General features: G+C 47.5%; 1 protein-coding gene across 1 annotated transcript; it reads left to right on the forward strand.

Annotated features, from left to right (window-relative positions):
- The first annotated feature begins 308 nt into the window (after positions 1-308).
- Positions 309-20,588, forward strand: LOC105998309 (chromosome unknown open reading frame, human C7orf57). The gene is made up of 9 exons (XM_013032995.1): positions 309-411; positions 1,263-1,506; positions 6,667-6,852; positions 8,870-8,978; positions 10,891-11,044; positions 15,011-15,108; positions 15,991-16,208; positions 17,909-17,923; positions 19,543-20,588. Exons 2-9 carry the CDS (start codon positions 1,452-1,454, stop codon positions 19,587-19,589), a joined length of 882 nt encoding a protein of 293 aa, XP_012888449.1. The 5' UTR covers positions 309-411; positions 1,263-1,451; the 3' UTR covers positions 19,590-20,588.
- The last annotated feature ends 346 nt before the right edge of the window (positions 20,589-20,934 follow it).

Here is a 20,934-nt window from a genome sequence, read left to right on the forward strand (position 1 = left end):
ATCTGGTCCCGCCCCCTAAGTCCGCCCCCTAGGTCAGCCGGTCCGTGTCCCCGCCCCATCAGGTCTCGCCACGCCCCCAGCACCAAAGGTGCTCCGCCGCGGCTCCCGGCAGTTGGCAGATTGCGGTTGCGCGCTATGCCCGGCTCTGATTGGCTTACTGCCACGCTTGCTGCTGTCCCTATTGGCTTGCAGAACTCCCGCCGCGCCCGCCGGCCGGCCCCTCGGCCGTTGCCCTGGAGACGCGTGCTGTGCAGGTTCCGCGTTGCGTTGGGAGTTTGGGGTTGGCCCCCGCCGCCCGCCCGGGACAAACTCCAGCTGCAGGTGGCACACAGATCGCACGTCCGGGAACCTCGGCGAGAAGGTGAACCCTGGCACTGCCCTGAATCGTTGGAGACCTCAAGCTGGACCTTGGTACACCGGCGGTCTACCCTGCGTGCGTGGCCCCGGCTGGTTACCCGTCGCGACGCGCCCCTACCGTGTGCCCGGCATGCATGGGACCCAGCAAACTGCGTGTCCGGCTGTCCCGTGTCCGCTGTGCCTCCTGCCCGTTGTGTCCCGTGCCCGCTGTGCCCCCTGCCCTCTGACCCCGTGCCCGCTCTGCCCCGTGCCCTCTGAGCCCCGTGCCCGCTGTGCCCCGTGCCCCTGAAACCCCTGCCCTCTGAGCCCCGTGCCCCTATGCCCCGCGCCCGCGGTGCCCCGCGCCCCTGAAACCCTGCCCTCTGAGCCCCTGTGCCCGCTCTGCCCCGTGCCCGCTCTGCCCCGTGCCCTCTGTGCCCCGTGCCCCTGTGCCCCTGAACCCCCTGCCCTCTTAACCCCCTGCCCTCTGAGCCCCGTGCCCCCGGGCCCCGTGCCCCGTGCCCCCTGCCCGCTGTGCCCCCTGCCCTCTGAGCCCCCTGCCCTCTGAGCCCCGTGCCCTCTGAGCCCCGTGCTCCGTGCCCCCTGCCCGCTGTGCCCCCGGCCTGATCGCCCCTGCCCTCTGAGCCCCGTGCCCCGTGCCCCCTGCCCGCTGTGCCCCCTGCCCTCTGAGCCCCCTGCCCTCTGAGCCCCCTGCCCTCTGAGCCCCGTGCCCCGTGCCCCCTGCCCGCTGTGCCCCCTGCCCTCTGAGCCCCCTGCCCTCTGAGCCCCGTGCCCCGTGCCCCCTGCCCGCTGTGCCCCCTGCCCGCTGTGCCCCCTGCCCTCTGAGCCCCCTGCCCTCTGAGCCCCGTGCCCCGTGCCCCCTGCCCGCTGTGCCCCCGGCCTGATCGCCCCTGCTCTGCCTCCAGCGTGCCCTACGTGTAGGTGCATTGCTCGCCGATCCGGAGGCGTGCGCAGGTGTGTCAGGTGGAGGCCGGAAGACGGGGAGGGGGCGTGGACTTCGCTTCTTTGGCTGCAGCTACCAGCGGGTGGGGCCGGCAGAGCCCAGCTAACCCCAGAACCCCGGGCTCCTCTGGAAGTGCTCCCAGCGCCAGGCCATGAGGAATACCAGCAAGGAAGTGCAGAGCACCACTCACCGCTACGCTCCCTGCGGTGAGTGTGGAGTGTGGATTGGGGGTTGTTGGAGCGATCGGAGCGGCCTCCCCCCACCCCGTTGTTTTTTTTTTTTTTTTGGTGCGGTGCTATGGATAAGAACCTTTTGGAAATGTTTGGGTCGTAAATTAACCCAGTGTAACGCTCATGCTGTTTTCCTGAATGTTGATTAAGGAGCTTTCTCAGCTGCACAACCCCATTGACTCCCTAGCTTTTGCTTCTAATTTAGGACTCAACCAAATTAAATGTTTCTTGCTTCAAACTGCTAGATACAAGAAAGGCGAATCCGGTGGAAGTCCAGAGCTTCTTAGGTACACAGTTTGAAGCTGAGAGAGAAAGGAAGAAGCCTCCATATGCTGTCTTTCATTTTTTATTTGTTGGTTTTGTTTTTACTCTGCATAGTCAGAAGGTTTGGAGACAGACAGTAGAGAAGAGGGCTAAGCTGAGAGGGGTCAGTTGAGCCAACCACATCTGCACAGTCTGTTCAGAAGGAAAACAAAATGCGACCCTTCCATACTTAACTGCACAGTCAGGGCTCTGACTGTGACCAATGTTGGTGGTGCCATGGCTGTGCTGGAAACCCAGTTGGGGGTGGTGCATTGTTCATCAGGTCTGACCTGTTCATATCTCCTGCTTTGGCTTTTGGAGCCTTCCTGTCTTCCTGTGATCGATCTAGATCTCTGTCTCTGTCTCTCTCAATAATGGGGCTTGAACTCAGGGCCTCTTCTTGCTGAGCATGTTTGCTAAAGACTGGTGCTCTACCATTTGAGCCACTCCTCCACTTCCAGTTCTGTCTGCCCATGCTGGCTTCCAACAGGGATCTTTAGAACTCAGTAGCTAGGATTTCAGGCATGAGCCACTGTGCACAGCTTCATGGAATTTGTTCCCCCACTCTCTCTTGCTCTCTTTTTTTGTGCCAGTCCTGGGGCTCAAACTCCACATCTGTCCTTAAGCTTTTGTGCTCAAAGCTAGTATGCTACCACTTGAGACACAGCTCTGTTTCCAGATTTTTTAGTAATTAATTTGAAATAAGAATTTCAGTGACTCTCTTGCCCTGGCTAGTTTCAAACCTCAGTCTTCAGATCTCAGTGTACTGAGTACCTACCTAGGATTACAGGTGTGAGCCAGCGGTGCCAGGTGTTTGTGATTTCTTGATGCCTTAGGTCGAGGTCTCATCTATATGAACACCACTAATAGATACTAACACGTGCCAGGCACTGCTCCCAGGACTTTATATACACTTGTACATTGAACCTCACTAGACATCTCTCAGGGATTACCACCCCATTTTTTGACCAGGAAACTGCAGCATATATTATACACCAAGCAAATAACTTAGTGTTTGAGGCTTCACAGACTAGATAAAGCAGCCTGGTCCCCTGTGGGCACCAGAAGAGCAAGGTGATCGTAAGTTTGACTCTCTTTCTCAATAGTCTGTATTTCTTCAATGATCAAATAAGGGAAGCCAGGCACTGGTGATTTACATTTGTAATTCTAGCTACACAGGAGGCTGAGATCTGAGGATCACAGACAAGTCTGTAAGACACTTATCTCCAATTAATCAGCAAAGAGCTGGAAGTAGAGGTGTGGTTGAAATGGTAGAGTGCTAACCCTGAGCAAAAAATGCTGAAGGACAGCACCTAGGCCCTAGTTCAGGCTCTAGCACTGGCGTACGCTCGCGCGCGCACGCACGCGCGCGCGCACACACACACACACACACACAGAGGAAAATAAGCTACTATACAGCTTATGAGTATGAAGGGAAAGTCATAGAAAGAAAAGCAATCAGACAGTAAATGATCTAATGTTATACAAATGTGATAAAAGCTAAAAGATCCCTTTAACTTTCTCTCTGTTTGTCTCTCTGTCTCTTGATCTCTGTCTTTGTCTCTGTCTCTCTGTCTGTCTCTTTGTTAGGTTGTGAGAGTTGGTTCTTTCTAACTTGAGCCCTCGCTTTCTGAGCTCTCCTCCTCTGCATACATTTAGAGATGGATTAGAATTCAATGCCTGTCCAAATCTTCCAGTAATGAGAGGATAGGAGACACACTGTTCTCTGTGGATTAATTAGTAAGCAAAACAGAGAGAGGAAAAATAAAGTACAAACTGAATGCCCTTCTTCTAAAGGAGGAATATTTGAGCTGTTAAACTCTGATTCCTAATCCTTAAATTGATTTTCTCTGATCTTTGTGCCATTTTCTAAACTTTTTTCATTCTCTTCTTCTTCTTCTTCCTCTTCCTCTTCCTCTTCTTCTTCTTCTTCTTCTTCTTCTTCTTCTTCTTCTTCTTCTTCTTCTTCTTCTTCTTCTTCTTCCTCTTCCTCTTCCTCTTCCTCTTCCTCTTCTTCTTCTTCTTCGAGCCGATTTAGCTGGTTAGTATCCTTCAGTTATTTAAAAGATTTTCCAGGTTAAATACCACTCATTTTCATGCAGTTGTGATTCCAAGTATAAAGTCAATGTCTAAACTTTCAGAAAGATTCACAGGATGACTTGGTTTGTGTACTATGGTTAATTGGTATATTTTGCTTCTGAAGAATCCTGGTCAGCCAGCACATTTAGCACACGTGTACACACACACACACACAGAGAGATTTATTTTTTTGTTTGTTTGTTTGTTTTGGGGGTTTTTTGGGTCCGGTCGTGCGGCCTGAACTCTGGGCCTGGGTGCTGTCCCTCAGCTCTTCAGCTCAAGGCTAGTGCTCTACCACTTGAGCCACCGTGCCACTTCCGGCTTTTTTCCTTTTTGCTTATGTGGTGCTGGGGAATCGAACCCAAGGCCTCATGCATGGAAAGCAAGTGCTCTACCACTGAGCCACCTACCCAGCCCAGAGATTTATTTTAAAGACTTGGTTTTCATGGGTAGGGAATAACAAATATGAAATCTGTGGTGAGCTGGAGACCAGGGGAGGCAGTAAGTTGCATTTCAGATTTGAAGTCCATCTGCAGGCAGAATTCACTCTCCCTTGGGGGATCTCATTCTTTTTAATTAGACCTTCAACTGTTAAATTTAGGCTCATCCCTATTTTGGAGGGCCATCTGCTTTGCTCAAAGTCCACTGACTTAAGTATGAATCTCATCTCAAAATTACCTTCACAAATGCATCTAGAATGATGTCTGTTATGTAGGTACAGTGCTCCAGCCGAATGAACACATAAAATTGCCATTGCATCTACCACACACCAGGCATTGTGTCTGATTGTGAGTTTTCTAAATCTATGTCAGTACATGCTGATAGATGCTATTCAATACATCCAGTGAGTATGTCACATGAGTTATACCTTTTTATTTTGCTTTTCCTAGATTTTGTGTTCAATCAGCTGTAAAATAGTTTGTGGGCTCTTATTTTGAGCATCTGCCTAATTCATTTCAGGTGGAAGGAATTATCGGAAGCACCCACAGCCTGAACGCCCCACATCTCTTCTCTCTGTGGGGTCATAAATAAGTACTAATAACTCTAGGCCTTTGGGATTTTTGCTAACCCATCTAGTTCTTTTTTGTAGGGCCTGGGTGCTGTCCATGTGTACTTTTGCTCAAGGCTAGCACTCTACTACTTTAGCCACAGATCCACGTCCAGTTTCCTGGTGGTTAACTGGAGATAAGAGTCTCATAGACTTCCCTGCCTGGGCTGGCTTTGAACCACAATCCCTAGATCTCAGCCTCCTGAGCAGCTAGAATCACAGGCCACCAGCACCAAGCTTCCTCTAGCTCTTGATATGAGCTCCCCAGCCTGTGACTAAATCCCTCCAGGGAGTCTCGTGGCTGGTCCTCAGCTGGGTGGCAACATCTATCCGAGGCACCTTCCCCTCAAGGCTTGGAGAGCCTCCTTACCCCACTGGGCCCATGCTCAGCTCCTCTTTTTTCCTGCATGGGGCCCATGTCACCATGGAGGTCAGAGGACAAGCTCTCCTCCATTTCCTTCTCCTTTCTGTTTCCCCTGAGCTACTGCACCCAGTTTCTTCTTGATGAGAAAAATCCTACCATTTATAATCATCATGCTTCAACTCTATCTTTCCTACTAAACAGTTCTTAGGGATCTTTAAAATGCTATCCCTAACCTGTGATGAGTCTGGGCAAGTAAGTAGCTCATCCTTCCCTCCTTGCTCTCTTCAGTGAACACCAGACCCTGACACCTTTCACCTGTGGCTTGTACAGTTTTTAGTAGAGCCACTGCCAGAGGCTGGTGTGGGCACTAGGCAGCATGGGAGGTGGCCTGGCCGGTGGCTTCTCAGTATTGCTCTTCAATAGGTGGGGCATCTTGGCCTCACCCTGACCTGCTTTCTGCTGCTCTAATAAAATGGGTAAACATGTTCAATCAGGTTGTTGTTTCTGTAACACAGTTTATATCTCAGTGGACTTCTACTTCTCCTTCCCCTCCCTCTTCTTCTTCCTCTTCCTTCCCCTCCCCCTTCTCCCCTTCCTCCTCCTCCTCTTCCTCTTCTTTTTCTTTCCTTCCTTTTTCTTTCCCTTTCTTTCTTTCTTTCTTTTCTCCTCCTCCTCCTCTTTCCTCTTCCTCTTCCTCCTCCTTCTCTTCCTTCTCCTTCTTGTGTGTATGCCAGTATGCTTGAACTCAGGGCATGAACACTATCCCTGAACGTTTTTGCTCAAGGCTAATGCTCTACCACTTGAGACACAGCTCCACTTCCTGCTTTTGGGTAGTTAATTGCAAACAAGAGTCTCACAAGCTTTCCTACTTGGCCTTGAACCATCATTCTCAGATCTCAGCTTCATGAGTTGCTAGGATTACAGGTGTGAGCCACCAGTACCTGGTTTATCTCAGTGTTTCAATGTAGTATGTTTATCAAATCATATCCCGTGGCTGGGCATCGGGGGCTCACATCTGGAATCGTACCTACTCAAGAGGCTGAGATCTAAGGACCAGTTTGAAAGTCCTGAGATTGTAAATCCCATTAGCCAGCAAAAACCAGAAGTGGAGCTGAGGCTCAAGTGGTGGGGCACCACCCTCCTTGAGTGAAAAAGCTAAGGGGTTAGCACCCTGGCGCTGAGTTCAAGCCCAAGTACCAGCACATAGAAAAACTGGCTCTGTTGCTGTGTGGCTTGTGCAGTGATATCCACAGCAGACAGATGGGGAAGGACCAGAGAACCCTCCTCTGCATGGCTGTCCTGCAGCCCAGCATGGCAGTGAGCTGGCCTCACTTCTATCTAGATTGGTATTACCACCTGCCTGCGAAGCGCTCTGAGAAGGCCGTGGATGCCCCACCAGCATCTCAGATTCCAGGGCTCAGCAAATTGGGCGACTCACAAAATGGGCACTTGCCTGGGATGCGGAGGTACTGGATAAAAGAAACAGACTCCGAATACGTGAAGCTTGCAAAGCAAGGTGGCAGACCTGGTAAGCCCCTAGCATGCTCCATCATGGAAAGCAAGGATGGGACATTGTTCCTCATCTCATCTGTGTAAAAATTTGCTCTAGGAGTTGGAGGTGTGGCTCAGATGGTAGAGCACCGGCCTCAAAAGTGCTTAGGCCCTCAATTCAAACTTCAAGCCTCCCAAGAATCTATTATAAAAAGCTCTAATCTTTGCCAAGGGTCATTGGGAATTTAGGCTCATGAGTATGTTAGGATATGTGCAATCTTTGATGAAAATCAACTTTTATACAAGATTTATTTTCACTAAATATTTGACCATACTAAAGATGGAGGCATACTGAGTTCAATAGACATTCAGAGGGCTAAGGGACAACACAGTCTACCTTTGGGGTGGATGACATCTAGACACTATTTCTCAGAATATCCTAGGGAAGATGGGAACAAGATTTCCATAGTTTCAATTTTAAATAATCTAGACCAAGCTGGGCGTTGGTGGCTTATGACTGTAATCCTAAATACTCAGAATGCTGAGATCTGAAGATCACAGTTCAAAGCCAGCCTGGGAAAACTCTTATTTCCAATTAACCATCAAAAAGCCAGAAGTGGAGGTATAGCTCAAAAGGTTAAGTGGCAGCCTTAAGCAAGAAAGCTAAGCAAGAATGGGAGCCCTGAGTTCAAGCGCCAGTAGCGACACAAAAATAAGTAAATACCCAGACCAACCCTCTTGATTGATTAGGCTTGCAGCAGGTGGGACAAGGGCTAGACATCTCTTTTTAAGATGCACTTCCCAGCCGGGCGCTGGTGGCTCATGCCTGTAATCCTAGCTACTCAGGAGGCTGAGATCTGCCAGCCTGGGCAGGAGAGACTGTGAGACTCCTATCTCCAATAAACCACCAGAAAACCGGAAGTGGCGCTGTAGCTCAAGTGGTCGAGCGCTCGCCTTGAGCTGAAGAGCTGAAGGACAGCGCCCAGGCCCGACAAAAAAAAAAAAAAAAGATGCACTTCCCCCTGCTGTTGGTCAAAAAATAAAATTAGTGGAAAAATTGGCCAAATTTGGTAATACCTAAAATGCCCATGTTCCGAGTTGGGTCATCACAATGTGATGACATGAGAACTGTCTTGAATACATCCACCAAAGCCCAGAGGTGGAGGTGTGGCCTTCTGCAAAACAGGCCCAACAGTGTGAAGTACTATAATGACAGTAACAATAATGAGAGGCACACAGAGAAAGAAATCAAGTATAATGAAGTAGCACTGAGAGAGTCTGGTTGGAAGGTATAGAAGAAGTCATCTTATTCCTCTAAGTTTTCTCTAAGTTTAAAGTATTAAACTATGAAAAAGGTTTTCAAGCTGCAACATGGGAAATTAAATATCCATGGTACTGGGGTTTTTAACTCGGGGTCTTGTGCTTGTAAAGCAGGCACTTTTACCACTGAGCCAGGCCTCCAGCTCTGCCAGCTGCCTTCGATAGCCAGGAGGAGAGGGAGCAGAGTCAGAAAGCTGGGCACATGTGTCTGGAGCTGGCCTGAGTCTGAGATGGAGCCCATGTGCTATGCCTCGCAAGTTGGCTCCAAATTAAATGATTAAATCCCTCCTGGGGACTCACCATCTGGGAGCCTGGAGAGGGCAGATTTTCCTGGAAGCAGCTGGAGAAGGAGGACAGTGAGCTTTGGAGACTGGCCTGGGAGAGCGGCCAAGGGTTGGGGAGCAGCAAGCACTGGAAGAATGGAAGCATGGGCTCTGGGAAATTATGTCTGTGGAGACTGCATGCCAGTGGGGACCATGGCTGAGACGTACTATACAGATCCATGCTAGAGAGGGAGGGGTGGGGGTGGGGGGTGCATGAGCAGTGTCCTGCCTGAGGCCAAACAGGATCCTCAGTTGTCTGCCTGTGCCAAGGCAGGGCAGCCTCAGAGATGCTCCGGTCGTGGCTCAGCACAGAGGCCACCCCAGGGCGATGGCACAGCTCCCCTTGGTGAGGGCTAGTGATACCACACAGGACAGCAGGATCACACACAGCTCTGTCCCTTTCTCTTCGAGATTTGCTGACGCACTTTGTTCCTGGGAGCAGGAAAGGTTCTCCTGTGTCCTACTCCCTGCCAGACTGGTATATCCACCACAGCAAGCCTGCTACCGCCCAGCAGCGCGAGTAAGTATCTTGAAGCAGCCACGCTTTGTGTGTGTAAGGGATCTGGGGGTAATAGCTCAAGCTGAAATTCAATAGATTAATTGTGACGCTGCTGTTCCAAAGCAATTTCACTCAAAGCTGATGCTCTACCACTTCCAGCTTTTTGGTAGTTAATTTGAGATAAGAATCTCACAGACTTCCCTTCTTGGGTTGGCTTTGAACTGTGATCTTCAGGTCTCAGTCTCCTGAGTAGTTAGGATTACAGGTGTGAGGCATGCTGGCACCCAACACAAGTTAAAATTTAAATTTTAACTGAGGACAAGTGTGGTTATGAAAGTCCAGGTACTATTTTACCAGCAGTGTGGGGGAACATAAGCTGTCAGAAAAGCAGAGATGGGCAATCATGGAGCATCTTGTGTGGATCTCTAAGCTGCCGGTCAGGAAGTAGACATGGTCACATGTACCTGCCATAAAATAGCAGTCTGCCCCAAAGCTTTCTTCTTGTTATAGATGAGAGTCATAGGTAGTGCCAGAAATACAAGCAACACTAAATTTCTATAATTGCAGGGCGATGCAAAGCCATTGTTCACCAATGTGATTGAGGCTTCTAAGAATTCCTGTTTGTCACTAGGCAGCCTCAATCCTCCAGCCCACCTCTTCTGGACTGAGAAGGAAATGAAAATTAATTTTAGGCAGCTTTCTGACTTTTTTTTGCCTGTAATATAAAACCACCATAAATCATTCTAAGTCTGTCAAGTAGCTAAGAGTGCAGGCCTTAGCCACCATGCCCAGCTTTTGTTTCTCTTTTTTCTTTTTCTTTTTTTAGGTCCTATACCAGCACTTCAACTTGGTACTTGACGATTTCACTCATTGGCTGGCATTCTACCCACTGAGCCAGGCCTCCAATCCCTTGTTTTTATTTTTCACAAGAAAATGAATATGCAAAATGTATTACAGGCCTGAGGCATGTAATATTAGACTCTTCCCTTTGCCATCTTTTCTTAGGTCCAAGACTGGGACTCAGATTCTGTACCTGATGCTTTTATTCAATTGCTAGCATTCTACCAACTAAGCCAAGCCTCTGACCCATTTTTATTTTTAACAAAAAATCAATATACACACTGGGTGCTGGTGGCTAATGCCTGTAATCCTAGCTACTCTGGAGGCTGAGATCTGAGGATCACAGTTCAAAGCCGGCCTGGGCAGGAAAGTCCATGAGACTCTTATCTCCAATTAACCACCAGAAAACTGGAAGTGGTGCTGTGGCTCAAGTGGTAGGGCACTTGCCTTGAGCTGAAGAGCTCAGAGACAGTGCCAAGCCCCAGAGTTCAAGCCTCATGACTGACAAAAAAAATGAATATACAAAATTTATTGCATGCCTGAAACATGTAATATTAGACTCTTCCCCTGCTTTGTTTTTAGGTCCAAGGCTGGGACATGAACTTGGTACCTGATGCTTTTGCCCATTGGCTAGTGTTCTACCTGAGCCATGCCTCCAACCCCTGCTTTAAAAAAATGAAATTCTTTGTGCTAAGTTTAGAAAAGAAACAAAAAGAAGCAGAATGGATTAGAACCTGCTAGAAAGGGGACCAGCAACTCTAGGGTTGACTCCTTTCTGTCACTGATCCAAAGACCAGTTGGAGGTTCAAGTACCCATATTGTAAATGGCCATGTCACAGAAAACAAGCAGGCCATTGCTATCTGAGAGGATCATAGTGGTACATATTTAGGAGAGCCTTTAGCTCATTGAAGGGGGCAAAGTAGTAGATAATATTTTAGTGAAATTCTTCAAGCTGGCACTGGAAAGGGGCTGAGCTATTTGTTCCCCAAGAGTGGAAAGGCAAGGCCCACCTGTGTCTTCAGGGAAGCCAAGAGAAAGGAGGGCAAGGGAGAAGGGGCCAGCAAGGTGTAACTGACCCAGCTGTTCCTGCAGAGCCCCTGTGGTCTCCATGCCAGATTACATGGTGTATGAAGAATTCAACCCCAACCAGGCCAGCGGGAGCTACGAATCCAGAAGAGGCCCCTTCGATTTCGACATGAAAACAGTTTGGCAAAGAGAGGCCGAGGAACTTGAGGAGAAAAAAAAGGTGACAGAAACTCATCTATGTATGTCACCTGCTGCTGCTTTCCTCCTGGGACTCTCTGAGTGATTGCATGTGTGTCTGTTTCCTGCTTCTGGTGTGTCTGCTGACATGGTCCTCATTTTAAGTGTGGATCTCCACAGTGCGAGTAGCCATAGTCCAGTTATATTTTTCTTTTCCAATCATTGGTTTTATGGGGCAGACCATAGTTTTGGTTTTTTTGCTTATAATATATTTTATTGGATAATTATAGATTATACAATAAGCAGAATCTAGTTCTCCAACAATCCAGTATTTTTACTTTTTTTTTTTTTGGGGGGGGGTCAGTCATGGGGGTTGAAATCAGGGCCTAGGCGCTGCTCCTGAGCAATTTTGTGACTAGCACTCTACTACTTTGAGCCACAGCTTCATTTCCTGTTTTTGAGTGGTTATTTGTAGATAAGAGTCTATAAGGACTTTTCTGACCAGGCTGGCTTTGAACTATCCTGAGTGGCTTGGATTATATATCTGAGCCACTGGTACCTGGCTACTTTTGCTTTTTTTTTTTTTGGTCGGTCTGGGGACTTGGGACTTGAGCTCAAGCCCTGGGAACTGTCGCTAAGCCTGTTTGTGCTCAAGGCTAATGCTCCATTACTTGAGCCACACAGCGCCACTTCCAGCTTTTTTAAGTAGTTAGTTGGAGATAAGAGTCTCACAGACTTTCCTACCTGGGCTGGCTTCAAACTGTAATCTTCAGATCTCAGCCTCCTGAGTAGCTAGAATTACAGGTATGAGCCACTAGTGTCTGGCTTATTTCTGCATTTTTAAAGTGGTTTTTAACTAGTGAATACGTACCTAGAGGAAACGTATAACACATGTCACCTAGCATTATAGGAAGGGAATTTAATATGTATTTATTACCTTTCTCTTTTTGTGCCCATACTAGGCTTGAATTCAGCTTTACTCAAGGCTGATTTTCTACCACTTTAGCCACAGCTCCAGTTCTGGCTTTTTGCTAGTTAATTGGAAACAAGAATCTCACTGATTTTTCTGTTCAGGCTGGCTTCAAATGGTGATCCTCAGGTCTCTGTCTCCTGAGTAGCTAGGATACAAAGCCAGTGCCAGGCTTTGTATTCATTATCTTTACATGTTTTATTTATAGTTAAATTAAATCTCTCTGGAAATAGGACACAGTCCCAGGGAACATTTGTCTCTCCAAGGGGAACCTCAAGAACACCCTGACTGGTAGATGGGTTGCGACCTCTTGATTAGAAGTTCTTGGCTTCCTCTTAGAGTCTCCCAGGACTTTGAGGGCCCACAACTGGGTGTAGCAAGGTCTGAAATTAGATGCAGTCCTTCAGCCAGCTGGATCTGTGAGCGAAGTGATGACATGTGTATTAAAAAATAGCAATGGTGCTTTTGGTATGGAGAATAAGAATGAACACCATTGTCTGCGTGAATAGTGAAGAGACGGCGTGTATGTGCCACTCCTGGCTCCCATGCCTGGCACCCCTGTGTCCTGGTGTAGAGAGAAACCCCTCAGTCGACTGAGTGTTGGGGTGAGGGCCAGAGTCAGCATCTCTTGGCTGGAACAGGCCATTTGTTTGTTTGTCAAGCTGTCCTGATGTCAAGTGGTGACTTGGGCTTTGGGTCACTTGCATGAACATTGTAAATGGACTCTCTAAGGCCCAGGCCTATTTCTTAGTGTAAGGGCTCAGGCAATAAATGGGGTTTTTAGATGCTAACTCCCATTACTGCGCAAAGCTAGAGACATGCAAAAGTGTTAAATGCTATATCACCACCAAACCAAATGAATGACCGATTTAGTGTAGCCATTTAAGGCAAACAGCACAAATGCTCAGAGCCAGCCTGTCCACCCATATCACGGAGATAGATGACCGACTTGGAGACACCCACGCTGATTATGTCCAGCAGAAGGCACACAGTGTTGGGCGATGTGGAGTGTGTTCAATTACAGCAGTTCTTGTATTTCCTTCCTGGGTCTTGCAAGACATCTTGGCCTAGATAGTAAGAGCCTTAAAGGAGAATGAAATCATGGACCTAGCCAGCTGCTGCCTCCCCGTGCTGCTGCCGCTGAGGGAGGGGTGGGAATCAGCACGTCCCTCGCCTCACCCAGGCTGTCTTTGGGGTGTGCTGTACACCAGCCTGTCCTTAGGGCAGATGTGCTCCTCACTGTGGTTACCAGCATTCCTGGGGTTCTTGCTTACTTGCTGGCTGACTGGGCATTGGAAGCGATTTTTAAAATTTTTTTATTGTGAAAATACTGTACCAGAGGGGTTACAATTACATGAGCGAGGTAATGAGTACATTTCTTTTTTTTTTTTTTTTTGGGTCCGGTCATGGGGCCTGAACTCTGGGCCTGGGCGCTGTCCCTCAGCTCTTCAGCTCAAGGCTAGGCTCTACCACTTGAGCCACAGCACCACTTCCGGCTTTTTTTTCTTTTTTGCTTATGTGGTGCTGAGGAATCGAACCCAGGGCCTCATGCATACAAGGCAAGCACTCTACCACTGAGCCACCTTCCCAGCCCATGAGTACATTTCTTATCAAGCATTGTTGCCTCCTCCTTTGTTTCCCCTACCATCCCTGCCCTCCCATCTTGGAAGGGATTTTTTTTAAAAATATTTCTTATAATAGTACTAGGGCTTGAGCTCAGGCCCTGGGCACTATCCCTTAAACTTTTTTATTCAAGGCTGGCATTTTACCTCGTGAGCTACACTTTACTGCTGATACTTTGCTAGTTAATTGGAGATAAGAGTCACACAGAATTTTTCTGCCTGGGTTGGCTTTGAACTTTGATTCTTAGAATTCAGCTTTCTGAGTAGCTTGGATTACAGGTGTGAGCCATGGGTGCCGGACTCTTACTATTTATTTCTGTTTTTCTTTTTCTTTTTAGTTTTTTAAAAAATGTTATTATAAAAGTGATATAGAAGCTGGGCATTGATGGCTCACACCTGTAATCCTAGCTACTCAGGAAGTTGAGATATAAGTATCGCGGTTCAAAGCCAGCCTGGGCAGGAAAGTCCATGAAACTCTTATCTCCAATATACCACCAGAAAAACCGGAAGTGGTGCTGTGGCTCAATTGGTAGAGGGTTAGCCTTGAGCTGAAGAGCTGATGGGCAGCACCCCGGCCCAGAGTTCAAGCCCAACAACTGACAAAAAAAAAAAGGAGATAGAAAGGTTTTTTCTTTTTAAATAAGATATAATTTATGTGCAGCAAAGCTCATCTGCTCTACAAGTTGTAACAAGGCATACATTATGAAACTACCACTGAGGTACAGAGGAATTCCATCAGCCCACCCCCCATTTTTTCAGCTCCTTTGGGGCCAGCCCCTCCCAACTCCCAGCTCCTAAGACACCTGGCTGCTTTCATTCCATGTAGCTTTTCCAGAGCATCAATTCATGGTATCAGAGTTTATATCCTTTGTTCCTAGTGCATTTTAGAAACAGCCAGCTGTGTCTACTCTACTCCTTGTATTGGTGGATTGTATTTCATTGTGGATCAAGGTACAGTCTGCCTCTCATAATTGGCTATTTGGATATAGCAACTGCTTGTGCGTGTGCGTGTGTGCGTGCGTGTGCGTGCGTGGGTGTGCGTGCACGTGCTGATGCAGGGGCTTGAACTCAAGCCCTTATGCTCTCGGTTGTTTCTGTTTGTTTGCACATGGTTGGCATTCTGTGACTGAGGCACAGCTCCAGGTCTGGCTTTTTGCTGGTTAATGGGAGGTAAGGTTGTCTCCGCAGACTGGCTTCCACCTCGATCCTCAGCTCTCAGCCTCCGAGTGGCTGGGATCTCAGCTGTGATCCGCAGAGCCTGGCCAGCAGCTGCTCCGGACCCGGCGCCCCTTTGGCCAAGGCTTTCCGTGGAATGGGATTCGTGCTGGCCTGGTTTGGTGTGACTGTTCCCAGCAGAGGTCCGGTCCCGCACGTGCTGTGGGTGAGATGGGCGTTTGCGTTGTGTCTCTCCACACAGGTGAAGCTGCCCGCCATCCACGCAAAGCACCCCAGCAAAGCGGGGACCCCGACGGGCTCCAAAGAATCCTCGGGAAGCCGGCTCTCCTTCCCTCCCATGTGCGTGAGCAGCTGCCTGACCAGCAGGCCAGGAGGGGTGGGGTTTGTCCCTCTTCCCTGAGCACAGCGGGACATCGCCTGCATCTGCCCTGCCCGCGGCCTTGCTGCAGCCCAGCCCGGCCTGCCCTGCCCTGCCCTGCCCAGCGCGGCCCGGCCTGGCCGCCGGCTCCAGGCCCGTTCTGGGCCTGTCCTCACAGCTCTCCCCTCAGCGTCCGCGGGCTGTGCTGCGCAGGTCCGCCTTTGGGCCACGTCCCCCCAGTCCTGTGCTCCTGTGCTGCGGGCTGGTGTTCTCTGTCCCCAGGGCCTCAGCCTGGAGCCCTCTGGCTCCAGCCCATCTGCAGCTCTTGGATGCCCCTTGTTGATTTTCTTGCTAGAGAGGAAATCCCCAGGGTCTCCTTTATCTCCTTACTCCCAGAATTCTGGTTTAGTGTGAGAATAAATACCGTGAGTTGCCTGATCCTTCAAATAGCGTCTCATCACATGGGAGAAAAACAGTTATAATAATTACTGGGCTCAGAATGAGAGGGAGAAAAAAAAGACAGACAAGGGATAGCTAAGTAGATGATAGATGGATGGATGGGTAGATAGATAGAGGGAGAGAAGGAGGGAGGGAGAAAGAACACGAGCAAGACATAGCTGTGCATCTAACTTATTACTATGTTCCCTGAATACTGTTCAGTGTGTGTGTGCCACACCTCCACTTCTGGCTTTTTACTGGTTAATTAGAGAAAGAATCTAGAGGATTTTTTCTGTCCTAGTTGGCTTTGAGACTCTAATTCCTAGATCTCAGCCTCTGGATTAGCTGGCATACAGGTGTGAGCTACCAGTGCCCAGCCATCAGATTTTCTTTTAATGTTTACCATTTGTTTTTCTCTTTTGGAGGCCTGGTCAAAAAACCAATTCACCAACAAACTTCTCCAAGCTTATCAGCAACGGCTATAAGGATGAGTGGTTACAGCAACAGAGGGCAGACTCAGACATAAAGACCCCGAAGACATCCAGGACGTCGTCCTCTCAGTCCACACGGGACTCCCAAGGGCCCAAGGATGCAGAGGCAACACCAGACGCAGAGGCTCCTGAAGGCTCTGAGAAAGCTCAAGGTGAGGAGCACCCCGCACGGAGCCTCCCTTAATGCAGGGCTCCGACAACAGTGATGTCAGCAGATGGATTTCCTATGTCATGATGTAGCTCATGAAGCTAGAAATTATAGACATCCCCAGGACTATTAAGGCTACCCATGGAAATGAGAATCATGCCCATTTTGCTGTTTCATCTTTATTAGAAAGCGACTTCTTAGACTTCACATTTTCATTTGTCAAAAATCTTGATACTTCATTTAGTACAAAGAATGTGCCCAATAATATCAGTTTTAGTCTTCTGCACAGATTTCTCTCTTCCCATGAAGGCTGCATTCAAACTTAAAATTGCTTGAGTATCAGCATTTCTAAAGCTTTGACTATGTTCCATTATAATTTTCTCTGTAATTAGATAGGATAACACATTGGTATTTATTTATTTGTGCCAGTCCTGGGGCTTGAACTCAGGGCATGGGTGCAGTCCCTAAGCTTCTTTAGTTCAAGGCTAATGCTGGGTCACTTGAGCCACAGCTCTACTTCTGGCTTTTCTTGGTGCTAACTTGGAGATAAGAGTTTCATGGACTTTCCTACCCAAGCTGGCTTCAAACTGCAATCCTCCTGAGTAGCTGGGATTATAGGTGTGAGCCACCAGCGCCTGACTCATTTTTATTTTTAACAGTCCCCAAATGATGCATGTTTCTTGAGTGGGGAGGAGAGTTACTAGAGTTTGAACTCAGGACCTTGCACTCACAGACAGGTGCTTTACGACTTGAGTCACACCCCAGTCCTTTGTGCTTTACTTAGTTTTCAGACAGAATCTTGACTTTTTATACAAGGCTGCCTGAACTCTCAATCCTCCTAGCTATGCCTCCCTGTATTTGGGATCACCGCCACCAGGCCTGGCTTGTTGGCCTGAAACCATCCTCTGGCTCTCTGCCTCCTGGGTAGCTGGGAGTATAGATACATGTGTGTGTTTCATTTATGCATATATTTAGTGTTCAGTTTCCACGGCTTTATTAATTTCTAGGCAACTTATTTTTCTCATGGGGCTTCATTTCTTTGATGAGAATTTTTGTTTCGTGTTTCCTTTTTTGTGAGTAGATCTCTCTGCTCACAATCTAGCTGCTTGCTGTTTTGTTTGAATAGAACCTACCAATTATACCCTGCCCTTTTAGCCAGGTGCACACCTGTAATCTCAGCCTTCAGGAAGCTGAGGTAGGAGAATCTAAAATTCAAAGCAGCTCTTTGGGCTGCTGTAGTGAAACCCCAACTCAAAAACAACAACAACAAACCCAGCTAGAACTGGTGACACATGCCACCTCTAATCTTAGTACTCAGGAGGCTGAGATCTGAGGACTGCAATTCAAAGGTCTTACTTTCTCCGCCCACCCCCCATACACACACACACACACACACACACACACACACACACACAGAAGTGGAGCTTTGGCTGAAATGGTAGAGTGCCCGCCTTGAGTGAAAAAGCCAAGGGATTGTTCCCAGGCCCTGAATTCAAGCCCCAGTATTGGCACAAAACAAATAACCTAGAACAACATTAGCGAAGTGCCCTTTGGAACTTTACAAAGTTCAAAGTGCTTTATGACTTCTTTTGTTTTAAGTATTGCAGGCTTAGTTTTTACTACTTTTAGTAAGTTTGTATTCTGTGAGTATTTAATCTTTTTAAATTAAACTGAAAAATCACTGTTCTTTATTCTTTATTTCAGAGTCTTCTCCTCCAAGTGAGTATTTGTAGAGAAACCGACCCACATGGATGTTTAAAGAGTCTTGAGTACACAAAGAGAACCAATGGATGTGGTCCTTCCTCCTGAGATCTGGGCAGGGCGAGAGGGCCTTTCCCCAGCCCTGCCACCCATGCTAGGGAAGTGTGCAGTGTCCTGTCACTCACTGTAGTCACCCTGCTGGACCTCAGTGACTCGAACTCATCCTTCCTGGAAAGGAAGGACCAACATCTCTCTCTTCTCTGTCCGTTAATCCCAGCCCCTGCTACTCTCTGCTGCTTGTTTGGCTTTTTCTGATCCCACATATGAGTGAGGTCCTGAAGGATTTGCCCTTCTCAGACTGGTTTATTTCACTTCACCTGATGCCTTTCAGGTTCATCCATGCTTTCACAAAATTGCCTTCTGTCCATGGCTGAGTAGTATTACACTGTAGGAATGCTCACTCCATTTTCTCTGTTTATCTGTGGATTGAAACTTGAGTGGATTCCATGGTTTGTCTACTGTGAATGATGCTGCAGCAAACACAGAGCGTACTTCTCTCAAAAGCTACTAATGTCCAGTTCCCTTGAGGGATACTCAGTTGTGGAGTAGCTGGATCCTGTTGGTGATCTAGTTTTTGGTTTTGGTGGGTTTTGTTTCGTTTGGGTAGTACTGTTGCTTGAACACAGGGCCTTGCCCTTGGTTGCCATGCTGCTAGTCCTTTGTGGTTTATTTTCCCAAAAGGGTCTTGGGCTTGTTCCTGGGCCACCCTGGACCTCCATCTTCCAATTTATGCTTCCTGTTTAGCTGGAATAAAAGCTCTTACCATTACATCCAGCTTTTTATTGGTTGAAATGGGGGTTTCACTAATTTTTTGTTGAGGCTAGCCTCCAACTATGATCTTCTCAGCTCTGCCTCTCAGTTAGCTAGGGTGAAAGGACTGAGGCATCAAACCCATCTTAATTGGTTTCTTTGTTTTGAACTCAGGGTCTCACTCTCACTGCTTTTTCACGCACCGCTGGCCCTTTGCCTCTTGAGCCTGCCCTCTACACTTCTAGCATTTACTGGTCAATTACTGGTAAGATTCTCTCAGATTTGGCTGCCTGGGCTGTCTGCAGTCACGATGCTCAGATCTCAGCCTCCTGACTAGCTAGGATTAGAGGTATGAGCCACTGGCGCTCAGCTGGATTGTCTGCGCTTCTCGGAAGTCCACATTAGTGAAGGGGAGGAATTTTGGAGTGGGGGGGGGGACGACAAGTGCCACACAGAGTCCAGTCTCCATCTGAGGAGGATGCGATAGGTCACAGCCTGAGTGGCCTCGTGGGGGTGCTCTCACTGTTTAGCTCCTTTGGGTCCCTGTGTCAGCTGAGACTTTTCCAGCCTGGGACAGTGACGTGCGGAAGCGTGAGCATCCACAAGGGGGCGCTCTGTCCTTACCTTCCAAAGTCAAAGTTGGGGCACATGTTTTCCCATTCATGATTTGTGTTCAGAGGTAGGATTGGATGTTCGATTTCTGTGTAGATGTCAGGAATAACCCTCAGGCAAAAGGTGAGAAATACATTCACTCTTCTATTTAAAATGAATGTTAAAATTTCATATTTAAAATTGTCATGCTTACCTGTATGTACTTGATATTGCAGGCCCAGGAGCTTCTCCATCTGAATCGACTCCGGCAGAGCTCAAATAAACCCAGATGTCACAGTCAGGATCACCTTTTTAAGTAGCTCACCACGGTGTGACTAGGTCGAAGCTATATTTATAAGGCACCTGTTATATTTTATTAGTATAGACTCTTACAGAACCGTCTATCTCACAGCATACACACTATCTCTGAGGCACAGCTAGGGAAATCACTGTTGTTGTTGTTGTTTCCCTCCCATTTCTCTGGGGTGCTGAACGCGGGGTTAGAAGGAGGTGCCACCACCACGATCTCTGGCACCTTTCACTCTGCAGCCTGGCGACCTCTCAGGACTGGTCACTTCCCCGCCATCCTGGAACTGCACCTCCAGGATTCATCACCATGTGGGTGCCTCCTCTGAGATTCTGAACAGGAAGAAACTCACAGAATAAGCCTCAGCTTTGTTCTTCTATTGTTTGGTTCTATGATCTTTGTAGAAACACTCTTCCTGTTTAAAAAAATTAAAATATGATGACATAGTTTGTATTTAAAATATTATGCCTTGAAGTTTTCTATGCCTACTAGAAAATATTATAACATTTACTAGTTTAAAATTTGCCAATGCTGTGAGCATAACTACAGTTTAAAATATGAAGCATTTCTTATTTTATATCCTTTCTTAGGAGATGTGCTTCATAGACTTAAAGCAAAGCTTTGAAATAATCAGCCGAGTGCTTTAGTTTTATAAAAGTTATTGCTTGTGTATTAGAAATTTGCATTCAAATATACTTAAAAGTTTTATATCTTTAATTCATTAATTTTGGACAGCTAATTTTTTTTAGGAAGCCAAATAAGGTCACAGACATTTGTACCTTCTTTCCTGGAATGACTTATCATGCACTTGCTCAGCTAAAACTCAAGTTTCATATTAGAACTCTAACTGAGCTAGTTAATGGAACATTCACATGTCCATTATATAATCACAAGGATGTTGCTGTGGAAGAATATGTATGCTATATGTAAAGAATGGGAATGGCTGTACATATGGAATAAAAATGATAAACCACACAGGATATTTTCTCTCCTTTCTCTATTCCCTCCGTTGCCCTTCTTAGTTGAAATGCTACCTCATTCCCAAATATTTAAATTTTACTAGGAAGAAATATTAGTAGTGTTCAACTCTTTATTTTGTAAAGGTAGCAATAGAAATCTATAATTTGTGGAGAGGACCAAATTTAAAGTTAGCACTGGTGATCAAATCTTGGCTTCACTAGTAGCTACTAGCTCACACCTGCAATTCTATAACTCAGGAGGCTGAGATAGAAGGATCACAGTTCCAACCCAGTCCAGGCAGAAAAGTCTATGAGACTCATTTCCAGTTAACCAGAAAAAAGCAGAAATGAAGGTATAGCTA

This window comes from Dipodomys ordii, unplaced genomic scaffold (assembly GCF_000151885.1).
Source record: "Dipodomys ordii isolate 6190 unplaced genomic scaffold, Dord_2.0 Scaffold160, whole genome shotgun sequence".
NCBI classification, from domain to species: domain Eukaryota; kingdom Metazoa; phylum Chordata; class Mammalia; order Rodentia; family Heteromyidae; genus Dipodomys; species Dipodomys ordii.

Coding starts and splice junctions, on each gene's coding strand:
- LOC105998309 (XM_013032995.1), top strand. CDS start 1,452: ATGAGGAATACCAGCAAGGAAGTGCAGAGCACCACTCACCGCTACGCT. Junction 6,853..8,869: donor AAAGCAAGGTGGCAGACCTG/GTAAGCCCCTAG, acceptor TTTCTCTTCGAG/ATTTGCTGACGCACTTTGTT. Junction 8,979..10,890: donor GCTACCGCCCAGCAGCGCGA/GTAAGTATCTTG, acceptor CTGTTCCTGCAG/AGCCCCTGTGGTCTCCATGC.